General features: G+C 38.5%; 1 protein-coding gene across 1 annotated transcript in view; it reads right to left on the minus strand.

Moving 5' to 3' along the window:
- Positions 1-290: 290 nt before the first annotated feature.
- LOC129248268 (uncharacterized) overlaps positions 291-20,313 on the minus strand; it is a 56,973-nt gene continuing 36,950 nt past the window's right edge. Inside the window, exons 2-3 of the mRNA XM_054887753.1 lie at positions 4,496-4,695; positions 291-1,618 (exon numbers count right to left, since the gene is read on the minus strand). Coding sequence (XP_054743728.1) covers positions 1,059-1,618; positions 4,496-4,595 — 660 coding nt within the window. The 5' untranslated portion in view covers positions 4,596-4,695 and the 3' untranslated portion in view covers positions 291-1,058. The remainder of the gene's footprint in view (positions 1,619-4,495; positions 4,696-20,313) is intronic.

Here is a 20,313-nt window from a genome sequence, read left to right on the forward strand (position 1 = left end):
TCCTACCAATCTTTAAATAGGTTTAAGTTAAAGCTGCCTATCATTGGATTTGATTACGAGTTACCAAGCCGTCTATTTTATTGCGTATATTGTCCTAGTATTAACTTATTCGCCTTTCCCCTACTTGCCGAATAAGTGCGGAGAAGTTACCCTTCCCTGATCCACCTATAAATGGCGAAGCCACCTCTTTCCTGGCTAATTCATTCTTTGGTTACATCTGTATTTTATCCTAAATTAATTCCGTAACTTTATCCTAAATATCACCACCTTAATCCAGAAAAACACAATAATTACTAATGCAGAAATTTATTTCCAATTTTCTATACATTTTTAAATACTCATATAATTCAATTATATCATAAACTTAAGTGTAAATTTTTTATTTCATTTTCGGATTTGTTATTAAAATTAGTTAAATGCGTTACCCTCAGTGAACGGAAAGTCGGTCGAGACGAAACAATTCAATAGACCAGGAAAACTTTTTATATATGATATAAAAGTGGTTATATGCATACAGGCGTGAACTCAATAGCCAATTTGGGATGTACAGAGTAAGTAACGGTTACATGCAAAAAACTTAAACCGAAATAAAATTTTTCTAAGTACATTTTATTTGAGAAAGAATTTTAGCAGAGAACAGTTTTGCAACGAATTTTAACAAATCGAAAATTATAATTTAATTCGAAAATATTTAAGTCATTCGAATAATGCAACTCGTTTGGCTGATATCATTTTCACATTTTCTCGATTTTATTTTATTAAACATAAATTAATTTTAAACTTCACTTAAGCTAAAACATAATTCTGCTCAAACTTAAGAAATTTCTTGCCAATTAGAAAACTTTTTAAGTTGTGAACAAAAACTTTACAAATAAAAATAAAACATCAACAAATACGTCTCAGATTTTACACTCCACATGCCACAATCCACATTCCACATTCCAAGCGTACCTCGCCGCATATGCATTCACATCCGTTACGTCGTTACAAAGTCCAAAACAAAAAAAAATCAAAAAACAAAAACAACACATATACAAATGTTCCTATGCAGTGTTCATTTACAGACGAATTCCAGCATTGCGCGAGCGCACAAAGTTCAACAACTCGTCGGAGTCCTCGCACACGAATGGCTTCAAGTGATGGCAGGCCACATCGTGCCACTTGAGTCCGTCATTGTAGAAGTTGTTCAAAATCGACAAACACGATTCATCGTTACCCTGTGCGGCTTCACGGTTGTCCGGTTGTGGTTGATTGTAGCCGCCAGTGTGCGACCAGTCGCCGGTGTTGCGCTGTGAGGTGGGTCCGATTTTGGCGCCCGATCCCGACCAGAACCAGCCATTCTCATTTGGTGGCTGTAAGTCGGGACGATCACAGCCAGCGAAGTTGCACTTACGTCCCGATGTCCAGATGTAGCGCACATTGCCACGTGCTATGCGCTGCTTGATGAATTCATTCTCCTGAGGTGTTTCCAGCGAGACGGCATCCATGCAATGGCGACGGCAAATGTTGCGCGCATCCAACCAATCGACTTCGAGACTACGTGTCGGCGCATGCTCCCAGCTGAAGAAGTACGAATGGGCGACACCACGCGCATCGCGGTAAGTGGCATGGCGAACACCTGCGGAAAGAGAAGAGAGAAAGAAGTAAAGTGAGAAATTATTTTGAGTAAAAATTTAAGAAAACGTGTATTATAAGGTAGCGCAAAATAAATAATCTAATTTGGTTTTTGAATAACTTTTTACTAGATAAAAAAAAATTATTCTGAGTGATGAAAATCTTTATTTTGACCTTTGCGTACTCCATTCTTGTCCGTTTGTAGGTATACTGCGCTTGTTTAGTTAGTGTCAAATATGATTGACGTACGATGCCATTTGCAAAAATTATAAATATTCCGTTCGCTGGTGGAAGGGAGACATGCATATCTTTTCCTATAGTTAAGCTGCGTTAAAGGCCATGTCGTCGCCTTGTTGCAGCTCTCTTCTGGTCACCTCCTATAAAGAAGAGGTCAAACGTCTCGAATGTGCACGAAACATTTCTCTTATCTGGGTTCCAGAGCATAGGAACATAGAGGTAAATGAAATTGCTGATAAGCCTACCAGGACTGGTTTCAGTTGTCCCCATCTCACACATCGGTGTCCCATTGACAGTTGTGAAAGGGATACTGCGCAATTTCTTTCTTAAAAAAGCGCAAGACAGATGGAGTTCTATGTTTTCTTACGCTGTCTCAAAAACACTTTGGTATCAGTACGACATTCCTAACCATTCAATTTCCAGACCCATAGCGGTGGTCACCGGTCATTGGGTGATCAGAACTCATACGGAGCAGCTTAATCTTCTGTACAACCACCATTTCATAAGCCACGGGGATCCGGCAGAGAAAGAGACTGTTGAATTCAACATCGAAAACAGACTATCTGGTTCCCAAGATAGATCTGAACAAATACTATAAAATAAGAAAGAATCCCGAAAGGATTTGCAGGCCAGAGTCAAATCAAATCATGGTAGTAACCATATTTACACTGACGACTCTAAGATTGACAATAGCACTCGAACGGGAGTGTACTCGGAACAATTATCCTTAGATTGCTTCTTTAGACTCCCAAACCGGTGTAGCGTTTTCCAAGCTAAGATCTACGCTATAGACAAAGCAGCAAAAACGATAGGACGAATGGTCTTACCTCCGGCAAACCTTAGCATTTTTGTTGATAGTTAAGCAGTGATCAAGGCATGTGGTCGCACGTATCAATTCAAGATTTGTTATAGAGAGAAGGAGGTCGCTCTTGCTTACCCAACCACACAATACCACACTTTGTTCGATCCTCGGCCACTCTGGAGTAGAGGGAAATGATAGAGCGGATGAGTGCGGAAGGAAAGGCTCTGAGCTTGACCTTCAGCGAGTGGTAGACGACATACGCGTTCCTCTAAACGAACTGTACGCTGCGATTGACTTGAGCGTGATCGCGGAAACCAATAGAAGGTCGGTTCAGTCTACTAACTGCAGAGTCTCCAAAGCGCTCTGGCCAAAACTAAATCTTAAAAGCACAAAATCTCTGCTTGGATTCAATAGAGCAACTCAAAGCGTCCTCTCGAACTATTGCACTTGCCGCTGCACTATTGGCACCCTAGCCAGTAGAATGGCTGTACCTCGCAATGACTTCTGCTGGAGTTGTGGAGATAAAAAAGAAATTGCGTCGGTACAACACCTCTCCTGTGAATGTCCCGCACGTGCCAAATATCTCGACGATTATTTCTTTGAAGGACCGGGAAATTTGCCAAATGCCTCACTGGAGGGAATAGTTATCTTCTTAAAAAGATCTAAGTAGTTTAAGCAACTTAGTTAGGGGATGGAAATCAGATGTAGGTAGCACAATGGGCCTTAGGACCACCGAGACAAGCAACCTGGCTAACCTAACCTAACCTAATCTACCTCTACCGGCAAGTTTTGAGTCATCTGTGCATACATGGATGGACTTCGCTCTTCCGCCTGCATCCCTTTTATACTCTTCCTTCACTTCTAAAAGATATCTGAACACTGTGAAGAGAGTAGAGATGAACAGCGCATATTCCATCAGTTCAGGTAGCTCCAGGAATGCGGCCAATATCCTCCGATGGCCGCAGCTTGCATTTAGCTCCTTTTTAGAGCGTAACCCTATTGCAATGACTTAAGGAGTTTGATACCTGATTGATACTAGCAACTGTAAACTTCCAATGTCACTCCTAATTTGAATCACTAAGAAGACCTCAAAAAGTCTTTTCGTTCTTATATGAATAATTTCTTATAGAAATATATTCGCCGATTCCAATTTGTGATATAGTTACAGTTTTTTAAAAGACGATTTTTAATGCGTTTAAGCCTCCGTGAGACACCTTTTTTGAAATCTTCGATTGGGCACCCGGGTCTGGCCTTTTTTCACCCTATTCGAGGATCCTTTTTAAATTATTTTTAATGCACTTAACCGTCGGATGAACAACTGTTTTAGACCCTTCGGTTGGGCATCCGCGTCTGGCCTTTTTTCGCCCAGTTCGAGGATCCCTTAAGTTTATTATCGATAGAAAATTAAATTTAAGGAAGCTACCTGGACGGTCAAGTCGTTAGCTATAATAGAAATATGTTAAACTTACGTCCAAAGTCAAAAGAGTTTGGCCAGACACGGATGCCCCACGGAGGGTTAATGCACCTTTATGCATTCCGGGTTTTGTCATGGCACCTTGTCATCGGATGACACTGTTTTATCTTTTAATGCTTAGTGTACCACCGTCAGGAAATGTGGAATCAAGAGAAAGATTGCCGCAAACCCAAGTTGAGTATAATTCCTAAACTCCTCTGGCTCAATTCAACAGTTTTTAAAATAATAAAATTTATATACCCTCCTCGATTTTTCCTCAACTGTGTAGCTCAGAAGATTTCAAGGTACCTTAGGCTCAAGCTTAAGGCGTTAAACTGCACTTTTTTGTAAAACCAATTAGTCCACTTATGAATATCACATCTACTTACGATTGGCACAGCTGCGTGGATCCGGCAACGCTAGGCGACGTTGAGCCAAGGCGACAGTGGCACCAAACGCCAGCAGCAACACAGTGCGCAACAGCGACATCTTTCGTAGTGTATGTATTTTTATTCTAATTTCTTATTTTTTTTATTTATGTTTTCCTCTGAAAGTTGTTCTTCAGTTGCTGAAATCTGGAACGGACTGACTGCGCAAAAAAAGAAAGAAGAAAACCAAGTGGTTAGTTTGAATGCTCAAATGAAAATGAAAGTCAGGCTAGTTAGGAAAAGCGTAAAAAATGCTCACGAATTGCGAGAACAAAAACAAAAAATTTAAATAAAAATGAGGAAAATTTAAAATAGTACAAAACAATGCTGAACAAAGTGCCTAATGAAGTAGTTTATCAATTGGAATGCGCTTAGTTGGGCTGCTAATTTGGGCACATAAATACATGCATACACGCATACATACCTACATTCATTCATCATACATTAACATATTCATACATAGACACATTCGTCCATACATACATTCCTATACAGTTGGCGTGGGGCTAGCGGCGGACGATGTTTGTTTTGATCAGCCACCGCACACCCAGTTCGCACGCTCCATTGGCGTTGATGAATGGGAGAAAGAAATAAAAAAAGTACAAAGTGTACATATGTATGTAATATGGATATGTATGGAATATGGTAACACATTTAGGTACGACCAAAAAATGGGCGCTGGTGTACTGGTTATAGTTTACAGCAACTTTTTAAGCCAGTCAATATTTCTCACATCATTTTTAGGCCATATTTTTATTACACATAAATACTTTTTCAAGATACTTTTCGTGGTTTTAAATTCCTCTAATTTTGTAATATCTTAACTTTTTATAGCAAGGGGGAAATAGTATGTGAAGGAAAAGTAAGCTCCTACTGCTATCACAAAAAACAGAGCCAGCAAAAATATTACTTGACTTGACTCCCCCAACAGTTGGAGCGAGCAGGTGGCGCGAAATTAATCGTTCGAAGCTATTGGATTGACCCTAAACACATAACTTAAATATACAACAAGGTGGCGCATAATTACTCATATTCAATTGTGTTTGTTTATAACTTTTTTAATAAAAAAAAATATTTTGAGTGATGGAAGTCTAAATTCACAGCTATCGAATTTGAGTGACGTGCGACGTCGTTTACAAAAATTTTAAATCTTCCGATTGAGTGATTAATTTTGCGCCTCCTTCCAAGAACAGACTGTACAATGCCAGGAACTATCAGAATGAATGCACTCCAGTTTGAAATATGGTTTACTCTTTGTCGTGAAATGTGGTTGCTCAGATTTTCGCCCGGTTTTCGTCTGTTTTAACATCTAGGCGGAAGTTCTGCTGCTTCTAAACACCGTTGGGTTTCCTTTCGCTCTTTCTTGTCTGAGATCTCTGCTTGATTTGCGTTTCTGCCTCTTGTTTCTTTGTCTTCCTTCTCTTTGCCTGTTTGCCTTTCCTTCTTACTAGTTCCGCATACTCTCCTCCCGTACCTTGCCCAGCCGAGCTGAAGACCATCCGTTTTGATGATGCAGCAGTCGGGGTCGACGAATCACTTGGGTTAGTTAGTGCTTCTGCTGGATTCGTCATATTTATTTGTTTAACCTCTTTTTCCGCTTTAATCCAGTTTTATCGCAATCTTTCAATAATGTCGAAAAGCTCGTCTAACTCGGATACTTCAGTTTTTACATCGCTGCTTCTGTTTTTCTGCTTCTGCATTACCACCTTCATTTTCTTAACCGTGAGGCGACTTGGGGACCTTTTTTCGAAAGGCAGGCCTTGTTCAGAAGTGAGAGTATCTAGCGCGGGTCGTCTACTTGCTTCGGTGTGGGATGGTGTTATAGAGCCGTCAGCTTCTTCGTTGGGTCTGACTTTTTGAAGGCTTCCAAGCCATGTAAGGAGCTCCCCCTGTTGCAAAGTCGTCACACAGCGTCAAAGCCATCAATAATAATAGTGATAATAAAAATACCTAGTAATTATAAGGGCTGCTCGTTCAGCAGAATTCTCCAAAAATGTATTCGGAATGTTTCATACTTCTATACCCCAATGCACTCGGATCGACTCCCTTAGAAACGTGGAAATATCTTTAATGCTGCCAATTTCCATTGGAGGCAATCACCTTTGCCAAATAAGCAGGCACACTTGGCCAGAATGGAACCATAGCTGCACAAAATCGCTACTGAGTCTTAGGAGACAGGATATGATAAATACGATACGGATACTAACAAACACTTGTCTAATTGGAAAACATGTAAATAGACTGGGTGCAGCATATGTTGACTATGTTGACTTTTGTCGAAGCTGTCAAGATGTTGAAGAAGAGGAAACCGTGGGTCACCACCTGTGTACATCCACTGCTCTATACAGAAAAAGGGTTTCCACGCTCGGATTCGCCTCTGTTGACAACATTGAAGACGCCTTTCAAATAAGGTTGCCGAAATTAAAAGAAATGCATTAAATCCACAGATTGGTTCAGAGAAGACTCAGGAGTATAAAGGACGAGGTACAGTGGCATCACAAAGAGACTATTAAGGCCTAAGTATGTCGGATGACAGCCACTCAACCTAACTTAACCTATACTTCTAGAGAAATGAATTTACTGTCGCATGTGGACGATGGAAAATCATTCTTAGTAAAAATTACTACTTTGAACAATAAAACGTTCTCTAATCGCACCTACAAGTTTCTCGTACTACTACATAGCGCTTAAAGACGGATAATGACAACATTCGATGAGATGGCTTTTGACCGAGTGCTCCAGAGTCGGGTTCGATAGACAATTTTTGGGAGTTTCCGTGAAGATTAGAATGGTGGTATGGCACACACCGATAGATATGTATATAGAGCGAAGGTATTTTAGAACCAACTGAGATGAATATTGAAATTCGGTGTAAATTTCATATTTTTTCTAGAGCTTGCCTGATCAGGCTTGACTATTTAGTTGATACTATTTAAAAGCAATGACATACAGTGGGGAACTTAAGTTTACACGTAGCCGCAGTTTTTCTTATTTTCTAACAATCGTACTTCCTTAAATTGGAAATTATAGATTATGGATCTTCCGATAGGGTAATTAATTTCTCATATCTTTGAAACACTACGCCAACTGACTTTCGATGGTAATGGTAATGGTTGTACAGGTTAGGCTAAGGCCAGATTGATCTACTGTGCATCCCTAATAATTTAATTATAATTATTTAGTATACCGAGAAATCGAACCAGCTCCTTAGGAGGGAGCAATTGTAGGCCTTCCTCCTCTAGTAGGTACGAGCTCAGGATTCTATGTCTCCTGTGGCCTAATGCCTTACAGTTGGTGATTAAGTGTTCCATAGACTCCTCTTCATCACAGATGAACCTGCATAATCTTTTACTAAATAATCAAATTGTTATAAAGTGTTTATTACAGACAAAGTGACCTGTAAGTGCTGTACAAAGTAATCTGAGGCCCTTTTTATCTAGGGTTAGAGCAGATTTTGCTCTATTGACCTTGAAGTTCAAAAACTTTTTGGAGAGGTTAAGGCCGCTTGTGCCGTTCCAGTGTTCCCTGATTCTAGTTTGGATCCATTTTTTGGTTTCTTGTTATATATAAGTTTAGTTGATGGGGTTGGCCCAATAAATATATGACTTTTGATAATATTAGCCTTTTTTCTAAAATTTCGACAGCCGTTACTTAAGACACTCTATACACATGCATTGGGTATAAAATGTGCAGTTCCACCCGAACTTACATTACTTCACAGGTTCACCTGTTCACCTGTCCATTTACCTATTTGCATAATTCATTTTATTGTTCCTTTTTTATGTAATTGTTTACAAGATTTGAGTAATTCTGACTGCTCCATTGAATCGAGATTTTTTTGCCTCGATAAATGTGCACTATTTATTTTTGAAGCTTTGTTTACTTATTTCGCTTTTATCTTTGTTTTGGCTGGTCATTTTCATTGATGTACTCATTTTATGGCAAACCATTGTTTGTGTGGCTTTCAAGTACATACAACTACACACAACGGCCCCGAACTATCCCTGGCCTGCGCTAGGCAAAATAGTAAAAAATTACAAACGAAATGAAGTAAACTAAAATAGGAGAAAAAAAGCCAAGCTCGAAAAAATAAAAGCAAAATCATGTTTAGTGGAGGTTTTTACATGTTCACATGCATGTACATTAGGGTGGTGGCAAATTCTGAAATGTTTGATAGTGTTCGAGACAGCCTCTGGAAATATGACGTTAGCCGAAAAACTGTTAACTAAATATAAAATACTAGGACAATTGAATAAAGTTTAAAGTTGCTGACTTGAGCCTGAAGTTTGAAACGTAGTATTTTTTAAAGGTAAGATCATGAAATATAATATAAAACAAATAGTTAAGAATTTCTGTATTTAAATATATGTAACTCCACAAGTTTAGGGAATCTCATTATAAAACTTGGGTGGTATTACTGAGCATAGTTGTAACTATAAAATAAGATTTTTTTTTTCAAAAGCGTTTTGCACACCTAAGGCTCTAGTCAGAACCACTAGATCTTCTCCGAACAGCTTAAGATTTACTATTTAGCAGTTTTTTATTTATTGGGTTGACAACTAAGTAATTGCGGATTTCACTCATAGCTGGCTTCAGTTGAATTTTTAGGTTTGCAGACGTAGTACAAATGTAAAAAAATTTTGTTATTTGATAGTTGGCAGTTCAGCTGTCAATCAGTAAAAAAAAGTTTTTGGATCGATTGCGTAGATTTCGTTTGGTGTTCGTTGAAAAATAGAAAATCAAAAGGAACATTTTCCGCCAACCTCATCGCAAGCTCATAAAAAGTTGTGTGCTTTTTATGGTGACGAATCCTTGACCTCTTTTTCCGCTTTAATCCAGTTTCATCGCAAGCTTTCAATAATGTCGAAAAGCTCGTCTAACTCGGATACTTCAGTTTTTACATCGCTGCTTCTGTTTTTCTGCTTCTGCATTACCACCTTCATTTTCTTAAGCGTGAGGCGGCACTTTGCGAGAGCTTCGTCTTCTTCCGCCCTCATCTTAGCCATAAATTTCTGTTCCGGGGAGCTTTTTTCCAAAGGCAGGCCTTGTTCAGAAGTGGGAGTATCTAGCGCGGGTCGTGTACTTGCTTCGCTGTGGGATGGTGTTATAAAGCCGTCAGCTTTTTCGTTGGGTCTGACTTCTTCATCTGAAGAACGGCAGTGTCCAAATTGGTTGGCCAAATTTCGTTCTGTTAATTTTTCACTCAAAGATGAAAAACGCTCTGGTCGTCCAGTTGAAGTTGTTGACACCCCAATCAAAGCGGGGCGATTCGGATCATCACAATACAACACGTGAGATTGCAGAGAAGCTTCTCATCCTCATCATTACAGAGATGCTATCACATACATACATTCAAAGTCACTTAAAACAACTTGGCTATGTTCAAGAACTCGATACATGGGTTCCTCACGAACTGAAAGAAACGCATTTAACGCAACGCATTAACAGCTACGATTTGCTATAGAAACGTAATGAAAATGATTCATTTTTACAACGGCTGATAACTGGCGATGAAAAATGGGTTGTTTACCAAAATATCAAGCGGAAAAGGTCGTGGAACAGGTGAACCAACTCAAACGACATCAAAAGCTGATATTCACCAAAAGAAGATTTTTTTATCAGTTTGGTGTGATTACAAAGGAATTTTCTACTTCAAACTCTTACCACCCAACCGCACGATCAATTCTAAGGTCTACATTGAACAACTAACGAAATTAAGCAATACAGTTGAAGAAAAGCGGCCCGAATTGACAAATCGAAAAAGTATTGTATTCCATCATGACAATGCACGGTCACACACATCTTTGGCCACTAGCCAAAAACTATTGGAGCTTGGTTGGGATGTTTCGGCACATCCACCATATAGTCCTAACCTTGGACCATCTGATTACTTTTTGCTTCGATCTTCACAAAACTGCTTGAATGGTAAAAATTTCAATAATGATGATGATGTCAAATTGTACCTGAGTCAGTTTTTTGCTAATAAAAACCAGATTTTTTATGAACGTGGGATTATGATGCTGCCTGAAAGATGGTAAAAGGTCATTCATCAAAATGGGCAATACATTACAGAATAAATTTATTTTTTTGCATGAAAAAAATGTCTTTTACCTTCTAAAAAAAATCCGCAATTACTTAGTTGCCAACCCAATAGCTAATATATGTCGATAGTCTTACATTTCTGGAGGATTTTCCACACAAAAAAAATGAATATTTTTTTTTGTTTTCATTCAAATTATGGTCACCCTAGTGTACATACATGAGCAGGTCATACCATTAAATATTGTGTCAAATGTATGTCGCACTTGAAGGTATGGCCAGCTCATATGCGGAGACGACCTCAAATAGGGCAATTTGTTTTGGCCAATTTTTTTCAACTTATTTATTTTTTATTCTATGCATAATTGGCCCACACGAAGAGCGCGCCACCGAGGTAAACGAGAGATTACAAGCACCAAAAATGGATTATACGGAACATGAAGGAGGAAAAAGTCGCTATCACAAGAAATATTACAGAGAAGAGGCGACAAGGCATTGAACGATAATATCCAATTATATGAACGCAAAAATATTAGAAACTATTAAAAATATTAAATATTAAAGCGAGGCGCTAAAATAAATTCTAAAGTCTTTTTGATGTTTCCGAAGTTTTCTGAATTTATGATTTATTTCGTGTCTGCTTTCGTTTAAGTGCTCGCTCGTAATTACTGACAGTTGGTCAGAAGTCACGTTGTGGCTATTAATTTTCTATCGACCCAGATAATTCTATGCTGAGAAACTATGGCTTAACATGCCATGTAAATGCATGCCTGTCTGTATGTATGGTGCGCAACTAAGTTCTCGCTGTTTGTCAATAGATGCCGCCAGCAGTGTGTGCTAGTCGATTCTAACATAACCTAAACGTCATAAACCAAGCTTAGACGTATGGTAAACAAACTGCTTCGACATATTAGTGATTTTGTTTTGGTATCATATACATACTTTTGGTTTTGTCAAAATGTCTGATTTTGTGCCGAATAATCGTCATTTGCGGGAAGTGCTGATTTTATTCTTTCATTCGAAAAAAAGGTGGCTAAAGCGCATCGAGAGCTCCAAAAAGTTTATGGAGATGCTGATTTAAGTGAAACAACGTGCCGAGATTGCTTCCGTTGCTTCAAAGACGGTGATTTTAATATTGACGACCGTCCGCGTGAAGGAAAAGAAGGCCAAAAACCTTCGAAGACGCTGAATTGGAGGCATTGCTCAATGAGGATCCGTGTCGAACACAAGAGGAGCTTTCTTCAGTATTAGGAGTTACCCGCCGATCCATTTCCAAGCGATTGCATGCTTTGTGAATGATTCAGAAACAGGGGGCTTGGGTGATGAAAAATGTATTTACTACAGCAATCCAAAGAAAAGAAAATCATGGGGACTGCCCGGTAATGCTTCTGCATCGTCGCCTCGGCCGAATATTCATACTGCGAAGGTTATGCTATGTATTTGGTGGGACGAAGTTGCTGTTATTTATTATGAACTGTTAAAACCAAGCGAAACCATCACTGGGGATCAGTATCGACTTCAATGGATGCGATTGAGCCGAGCATTGCGCGCGTAGCGGCCGCAATACGCCGGAGAGGCATGAAAAAGTGATTCTACAGCATTACAACGCTCGGCCTCACGTTGCCGTTAAAACCTACCAGGAAACACTGAAATCGGTAATCCTACCCCACCCGTCATATTCTCCAGTTATTGCACCGTCCGATTATCACCTGTTCCGATCGATGGCACATGGTCTAGCTGACCAGCAGTTCCATTCATATGAAGACATCAAAAAATGGCTTGATCCGTGGATAGCCTCAAAAGATGAACAGTTTTACCGCGACGGTATACGAGATCTACCGGAAAGATGGGAAAAAGTAGTAGCCAGCTACGGACAATACTTTCAGTGATTCACTTGTAACCATTTTCTCAGAATAAAGTTGTATTTTCATCAAAAAAAACAGCGAGAACTTAGTTGCACACCTAATGCATAGTCTCCTTTTTGACTTATACACTTCGTCTAATGCTCTTCTAGTTTATCCATCCCTTCCGAATAATAGGATGTGTGCAGGTCTAAAAAATAGCCATTCGTTTCTGCAATGACCTACTCGTTTGAATAAAATCTTTTTCTCGCAGTCCATTTCTTCAAATTGGGAAATAAATAATACTTCGATTGGAACGAGGGAACCAAGTCTGGAGAATAGAGAGGATGTGAAATGCGTTGGAACCATATTTCCATTAACCACAACTGCTGAGGCGTGAGCTGGTGCGTTGTCGTGATGGAATAGGAAAATCACTCGACTTCTTCGATTCAAATGAATGTCAAACGCAAAGAGATGCCACTAACTAAAAACAATCTCGGAACGCGCCAGTAATGCCATCTCTCTGACTTTGCACGCACTTTTCAAAATGCCCTCATAAGAACGTGCATTCTTATAAATGCAAATATATACATGCGTGATTTTACATTTATGTGTGTATTATTGAACCCAAATATCCAAGTTACTGCACAAAAACTTAACTCTTACTTTCGTACTTTTCGGTTGCATAAGTTCACTGTATTACAGTTGGATGAACATAGGAAATTTTTCATATGAATTTCGCATATTGCCCCATCTAACAAGATAAGTGAAACGAAATGCAAAACCAAAAAAAAAATTAACGATTGTGCCAAATATTTTTTTCTTTTTTCATTTACGAGTACACAGAAGCGCATAAGTATTTATTTGCTCGTCGACAACCAAAATTACGAACGCATTGTACTTAGGCAAAATTGATTTCTTCATCAGCCTGCAACCTGCCATTGCAACAAATCATTGGCCAGCACCAGATAGACGGTGCAGCTTTAAAGTGGGGGAAAAACAATGAAATCGAGCATTTTACTGGCATACAAAGTCTGTCTACATACTTAGCCAATGTCTACTTAGCCATTTCCGCAGTTGCATGCGTTGCGCAAACACTTTTTATGCTTGAATGGAAATTCTGCATGGAGAAGTACTGTTAGGCATATCTTAGCTATGTCGTTACGTAAGTATTGGAAAATACTGAAAATAGTTATTGAAAAAAAAAAACCAAGAAACAAAAAAAAAATCAACAAAAATGCTTGCAAAACCTACTTCCGTCATTGCAGACCATTAATAGCCGCTTAGTTTTTTATTTAAAAGCTAGTACCTCACACAGAGATATCAGATATTCGTAAGTATGTGTACAGCTATGCGCACCTACGTAGACACTTATGTAATACAGCCTATGCTATTAAAAGCGCCAATTTTAAATTAAAAAAAAAAAACAAACATATTTTATTTGGAAAGTTTTTATTGCTATGAAGAGCGCAGGCAAGGAGTTTTTGAATATAAAAAATCCATAAATGATCGCTAATGTCGATTTCGATGTTGATGTTGATGCTTTTGATGAAAGTTGCAATAAAATTTTGGGCAAAGTAACCAGGCAAAATTGCATCAACAAGTGTCGACTTATGCAAGAGTTCGACCTAACACCTCTTCTATGCATTGCTCACGAGGAGAAATACAAATAAAGGGTTTTCCAATAAGAGGTGTTATTCCCGTAAAAGATCAATGGTTTCGTTGTTTGTGTGGCACGTAGCGCCGTCTTGTTGAAAATAAACGTTGTCCAGATCAATACCATCCAATTCAGGCCATAAAAAATTGTTAATCATCTCTCGATAGCACAATCCACTCACCGTAACTGTTGCCTCAGCTTCATTTTCAAAAAAAGTAAGGTCCAATGACTCCGCCGGACCATAAACCGCACCAAACAGTCACACGTTGAGGATAGAGAGGCTTTTCAACAATAACTCTTGGATTTTCTAAGCCCCATTTCCGACAATTTTGCTTGTTGACGAAGCCACCGAAGTGGAAATGGGCCTCATCACTCAAGATGATTTTTCGATGAAATTCCGCATAACTTTCATGTATTTCAACGACCCAATCAGCAATGACACGACGTTGGTGATGATCGGCCGGCTTGAGATCTTGTATTAACTGGACTTTATAAGCCTTAAGACCCAATCCCAATCTTTATGCAAAATACGGTGTAATGACGTTTGTGGCATGCCTAATTCCAAAGAACGACGAGGAATGGGCAAACCTGGGTTTTATTCAATACTTTCGGCTACAACAGCAATATTTTCGGCTGTTCTTGAGCGACGTGCGCGGGTTTTATTCTTCACATCACTAACTTGTCCGAACAGCTCGAATTTTTTCACCAATTTCTGTATTGCGGTCCGACAAGGTGTTCGAGTTTTACGAGCCGTCTCTGCCGAATTTTCACCATTTTATAATGAATTTTAATAATTTCAATGCGTTTTTTAAGCGTGTGTCATTCCATTTTTATTAATGGCGTAGTTTCTACTTGTTAAATATCAAAAAATGACTGCTTCAAAAGTGACATCTACCGAAATAGCGGACTATTCAAAATAATACCTGTTATTGAAACCCCCTTTACTACGTGAAGTTCTATTTCATTTCTGTGGGATTTCGGTAATCACAATTCTCTGTCAAACTACGGACTTTTAGATTTTGGATATACAACTTTCTAAAACCTGCAAAAAATCATAGGAAATTTGGGAAGCATTACTATATTAAAGCTTTACAACAAGGAGTTGGAATTGAAATTTGAATTGGTGGAGTCAACGAGCACCAAAAGGTCGCTTCTAAAACACTCAGGCTATAAATTCCATTATATTCAAAGCAAGGAAAATGGTAGATAGCCAAGGGCGAAAGGCGAAAAATTGCAGAGAAAGCGATAGGAAAGAATAGAGACAGCTACAGAGGTAGTTAGTCATGTGAGAATTTTCCTGATTCTTTGGTAAATCTGTAAATATCCTCCAATTTTAGAGAACGAATATTACTCATTCTCACGACATCGGAAACCAAAACTCGCACCCTTGCACTAACAAAGGCAGGACACACACAGAGAAAGCGCTCAGTGATATCCGCCTCCTCCAAGCAAGACAGACTCATTGAGGATCCAACGGAGGTCATATGCTGACCCCATGTGCTGTGTCCTGTAATAATACCGACCATCAACCGAACGTCTTTCCTTCCAATCTTCCAAACTCCAATCTGTTTCCCGCTCCATCTCCTCTCGATTATCCATTCGGTTACTTTCAGAATGGCAAAAATTTCCATTTGGAAAACAGTTGCCATTTCCCCCATATTATAGTGATATTTATTACTATCGTTTAAGTACCATCGGTAAAGAAAATATACGTCAAACCTCTTTGAATGCATTCTGGATTGCTCTATTGCTCACGCAATGGAAATCTGATATCAAATTTCCTTCCAAATGAAACTATGGGCCAAAAACAGTGGATGCTGCTCAGATAGCAACTTAAAAATTTCTCTGTGTTGCGAAGTTCCGTCTTCGTGCCAGAAACCATATTTATGTGTATAGACTTTTATTGCTTCCTGCCGTAACTTAAGATCCAAGTGGAGCAAATCAAGCATAACATTTAGGGCATCGCCGCAAGTTATACTCATGGCACCTGTTATGCATAAACATACACTTCTTTGCAGCCTGTATAGTTCCCGGATTGTGGACTTAACTATAGGCCGTCGCCACCAGACCAAAGAGGTGTAAGTGATGATTTGTCTGATAAGTGCTGTGTATATCCATAGGACCGCCAACAAGGAGTTGGTTTCGTAAGAAGAAAATAAGTCCGCAATGGTAGATTCGCAATAATTATTTATGCTTGTTTTTTTATTACCAATGCAATTTTAAGCCGCTCTTAACCCTATCGGTTAACCACTGTTAATGAAGCAATTCAAATACGAAAGTACAATAAAACAACAACAAAAAGACGAAACAAGCGAAAACGGCTATTGGGTACTTAATTAATTACGACGCGTGCCCTCAAAACCAGCAGCACAGTAGCAAAATAATCAAAAATTAATCAAAAAAAGTTTCGTTTGAGATTGTGACCCTCTGTTATTACTTACCCAAAGCTTAAACGCTGATATGTTTTGTTACACCATTAAGTTGGGGAGCTCAAATTTCAACTCCAAGTTTCGACAAAAAATTAAATAGTAAAAATTAAATAGTTTGTACTTCTTTAATGACAAATCCCATATAAAATATCTGCTATGTATATTCAGATGTTATACCAAAAATATTTATAAGCCTTAAGGTCATGGATTTTAATAACTTTTTTTGCATAACAAAAAATAATTGATTAACAAAAACCTTCACGGTGCTTAATTTACTGAGCTGTATGCACCGAACCGAGCAGAAGCTGCTGGTTTATTGCAAAGGAAAATTACAATTTAATTTCAAATTTATATAAGCACTTTTTGAAAATTTGTTGGGTCAAACTTTAAAAACCAAATTTTTTTTAGCGTGAATGGATTTTTGGTATTTTTCGGTAATGGTAAGAAAAGGTTCCCTAATGTATACCTATGAAACCGGAATTTTTTAGTAACGAGCATTTGATAGAAAATATTTAATTTAAAGTAAAGGCCATTATTGGATGCACATTGTTTGCATTTATCAGGCAATTTGGTGGCTGCCTCACCAAAAAAAAGAAATTTGTTGGCTTTTGAAACAAACCTGGCTGACTGGTTTCACGACTTTTTCACATTTTTTTAAGAAACTCAGTGCTAACCTTAAAGACGGTTCGGGGCGCTGGACGATACGTACACTCAACATGCTTACTGTAAAGGCAGATCGGTGAGTCTGCTTTACATTGTTAAGGACATCGAAGTGTCCCTCGATCAGAAGAGTGAACTCCTTCCTCAATATTGAGGGGGCTTTTAACAATGTCCTCCTGGAGGCAATCATCAGGTCTCTGGGTAAACTAGGAGTCGGAACTGAACTTATTAAGCTTATTCACATGGTGCTTAGCAATAGAACGGTCGCGGCAGAATGGGGCTACACCTCTTTCCGCCGGCAAGTGAACAGAGGCACTCCGCAAGGCGGTTGTTCTCTCGCCACTACTCTGGATTGCCGTACTTAACGACCTGTTGGAGGAGCTGCAGTGGAGGGACTGTAAAGTGATTGCCTACGCGGATGACGTGGCACTTATTTTCAGAGGGAAGTTTTTAGATACCCTGATGGAATTGATGCAGGGTTGTCTGAATGTAGTTGTGAATTGGACGGCAAACTGCGGCCTTTCGATAAATCCTCTGAAGGCGGAGCTCGTCTTATTTACAGGGAAATATAAAATACGTAGAGTGTTTCTCCCTTCTATAGTGAGCGCCCACGTTGGTGCTCTCTGATAAGGTGAAGTGCCTGGGACTTATCCTTATTTAAGATTATTAAGAATAAATTATTACCGGAACTTTCTCCATTAATTTAAATTCTAATGTTTGATGTAGTAATGTGAAAAATATTATTTATTTATATCGGATTATTATTGCAAATATTTCTATGTATTATTATTATTTGTGCTGAAATATATTTTAGCTCCATATATCAACCAGTCAAAATTATTGGTGATTCATATGATTATTTGAAAATTTTCAATATTCTTCAATTTCCTCTAATGGCCATCAAAAAGGATGTACAATACCTTTTCTCAAAGCCTGGTTTTTGATAAAGGTGATTATTGCTTGTGATCACAAATTTGTCATAACAATTTTTCCTGGGTTTAGAAACTCAAGCCAGATTGTAAGATTACAAAAATTTGAATTTTTCGCATATCGTAGTTTGGAAGCGTAGTTTTGAAAGCACATCCAAATTAGGCCCAGCAAAAAATTAATTTTAGTGAGAAACTTGCATATCTGCGATGTTGTTAACGGTGATCAAATTCATAAAACCACATCGAGATAGTGGATCTTAATCATACGAATTTGCAGCCAGTGACTTCTGTGCGTGAATTCCGGTTTCTTAGGTATACAGCTGGTAACTCCAAACTACTCTTTCATGTTGTGTTTTTCAACAATAGGAGTTAATTTAATCAAACTGGTATTTCCTACTAGCAAATTTTAAAATATGTAATAAACGATAATCGCAAACGATTTGTTTTAGTGCCATCCAGCTGTATGCCAATAAATCAATGCCTGTCAAAATAGCAAACCATAAACAGCCAACCGATTGACTGACTAGCCAAATATCGAGTTGTCGCATTGACTTATTTGGATGAAAGACTTTTTGAATATTCAGTTTGATTGAGTAATGAAAGAAAAATGCCTGAAAAATGCTGACTATGAAGAAATTCATGAAATAATTACAAAAGTAAGAGTGAGAGAATGAAATCAAAAGAGAAGTGAAATAAAATTTAATTAAATGTGGCGCAATAAAGCGGCTGAAACTAGAAAATTGCACACTAAGAAAAATTGCATACAAGTGGCGCAAAATTCATCACCTTAACGGGGGGCTTATAAATTTTGTAAACGACGTGAAAATGAAGATTTCCATCGCTCAAAACAATTTTTTTTTAAAGATTTTCAACCCTCAAACAAATTTTTTTTTTAATTGGTACAAAAAATGTTCAAAAACAAAATTGTTTGAGTAACTTTGTGCCACCTTGTATATCGTCCCCCTTAGTAACATGGATGTGGGCAAAAAGTAAGGTGAATTTATTTGTCAAACTTCGCGGGATTAAAATTTCGCTCTAGTTATTTTTTTCATGAGTTGGCAGCACTGTTAATAACATCTGGGCCAACTTTCATGTGAATGTCATTATCAGTAATATATCTCCGCTTGTGTTTACCAAACGACCAAGAGTGCATTTTTCGATTTTTACAATGTCTGATTTGATTGAGCAGAGAAGTGCCATCAAATTTTGTTTGCAGAATGAAATTTCGGCTGCGGAAACGTTTAACATGTTGCAGAAGGCATTTGGTGATTCGACCATGTCGCAGAAAAATGTTTATAAGTGGTACAAAGACTTCAAAGAGGGTCGAGAACGTGTTGATGCCTTGGAGCGCTCCGGGCGACCATCGACGTCAACAGATGACCAACACGTCAATAAAGTGAAGGAGTTAGTGCTCAAAAATCGTCGGTTGACTGTTAAAGACCTTACTAATATGATCGGAATATCAGAAGGATCTGTGAAAACCATTTTGAAAGACCATTTGGGCCTACGAAAAGTCAAATCGCGTTTGGTACCGAAAACTCTCAATTTCTTGGAAAAAAGTCGTCGCGTTGATGTGTGTGGAACATTGCTTTCAGACTATCAGGACAAGCTCAAATGCGTCATTACTTGGATTTATGCTTACGAAACAACCGACCAATCAAGCGAATATCGTGCTAAAGGCGAGGCCAGACCGAAAAGAGCACGTCAAAGTCGTTCAAAAATAAAGGTCATGATGACAGTTTTTTTCGATTTTCGTGGTGTGGTGCACTATGAATTCCTTCCACCTGGCCAAACTGTTAATAAGGAATATTATTTGAGCGTTATGCGTCGTTTACGTGAAGCAATTCGTCTAAAAAGACCAGAATTATGGGCCAACAACTCTTGGTTTTTGCATCACGATAATGCACCGTCTCACACTGCACTCGTTCTTTAACTTGTGTGTCGCAGAAGTCATCATAGATTACATCCAGTCTTCTTGTGTAAATCAACGATAAATATTCAATAAATACAGCAAAGAGCTTCATAACGTCAGACCGGAGTTGTTGTTAATAGAGCGGATATTTTTCCCAAATCATGTTAGGGATTTTTGCTATTCTACAGCCTAACACCATATACCCTTGATGGTGCGATTTCTTCTGATGATGAAAAAGAATAAATATACCTGTTTTTAATTACGCCTAGTAATTTGAAAAATGGCACCAAAACGTTGAAATTGGCGCGCTCC

The sequence above is a fragment of the Anastrepha obliqua genome, chromosome 5 (genome assembly GCF_027943255.1).
Source record: "Anastrepha obliqua isolate idAnaObli1 chromosome 5, idAnaObli1_1.0, whole genome shotgun sequence".
Classification (NCBI taxonomy): domain Eukaryota; kingdom Metazoa; phylum Arthropoda; class Insecta; order Diptera; family Tephritidae; genus Anastrepha; species Anastrepha obliqua.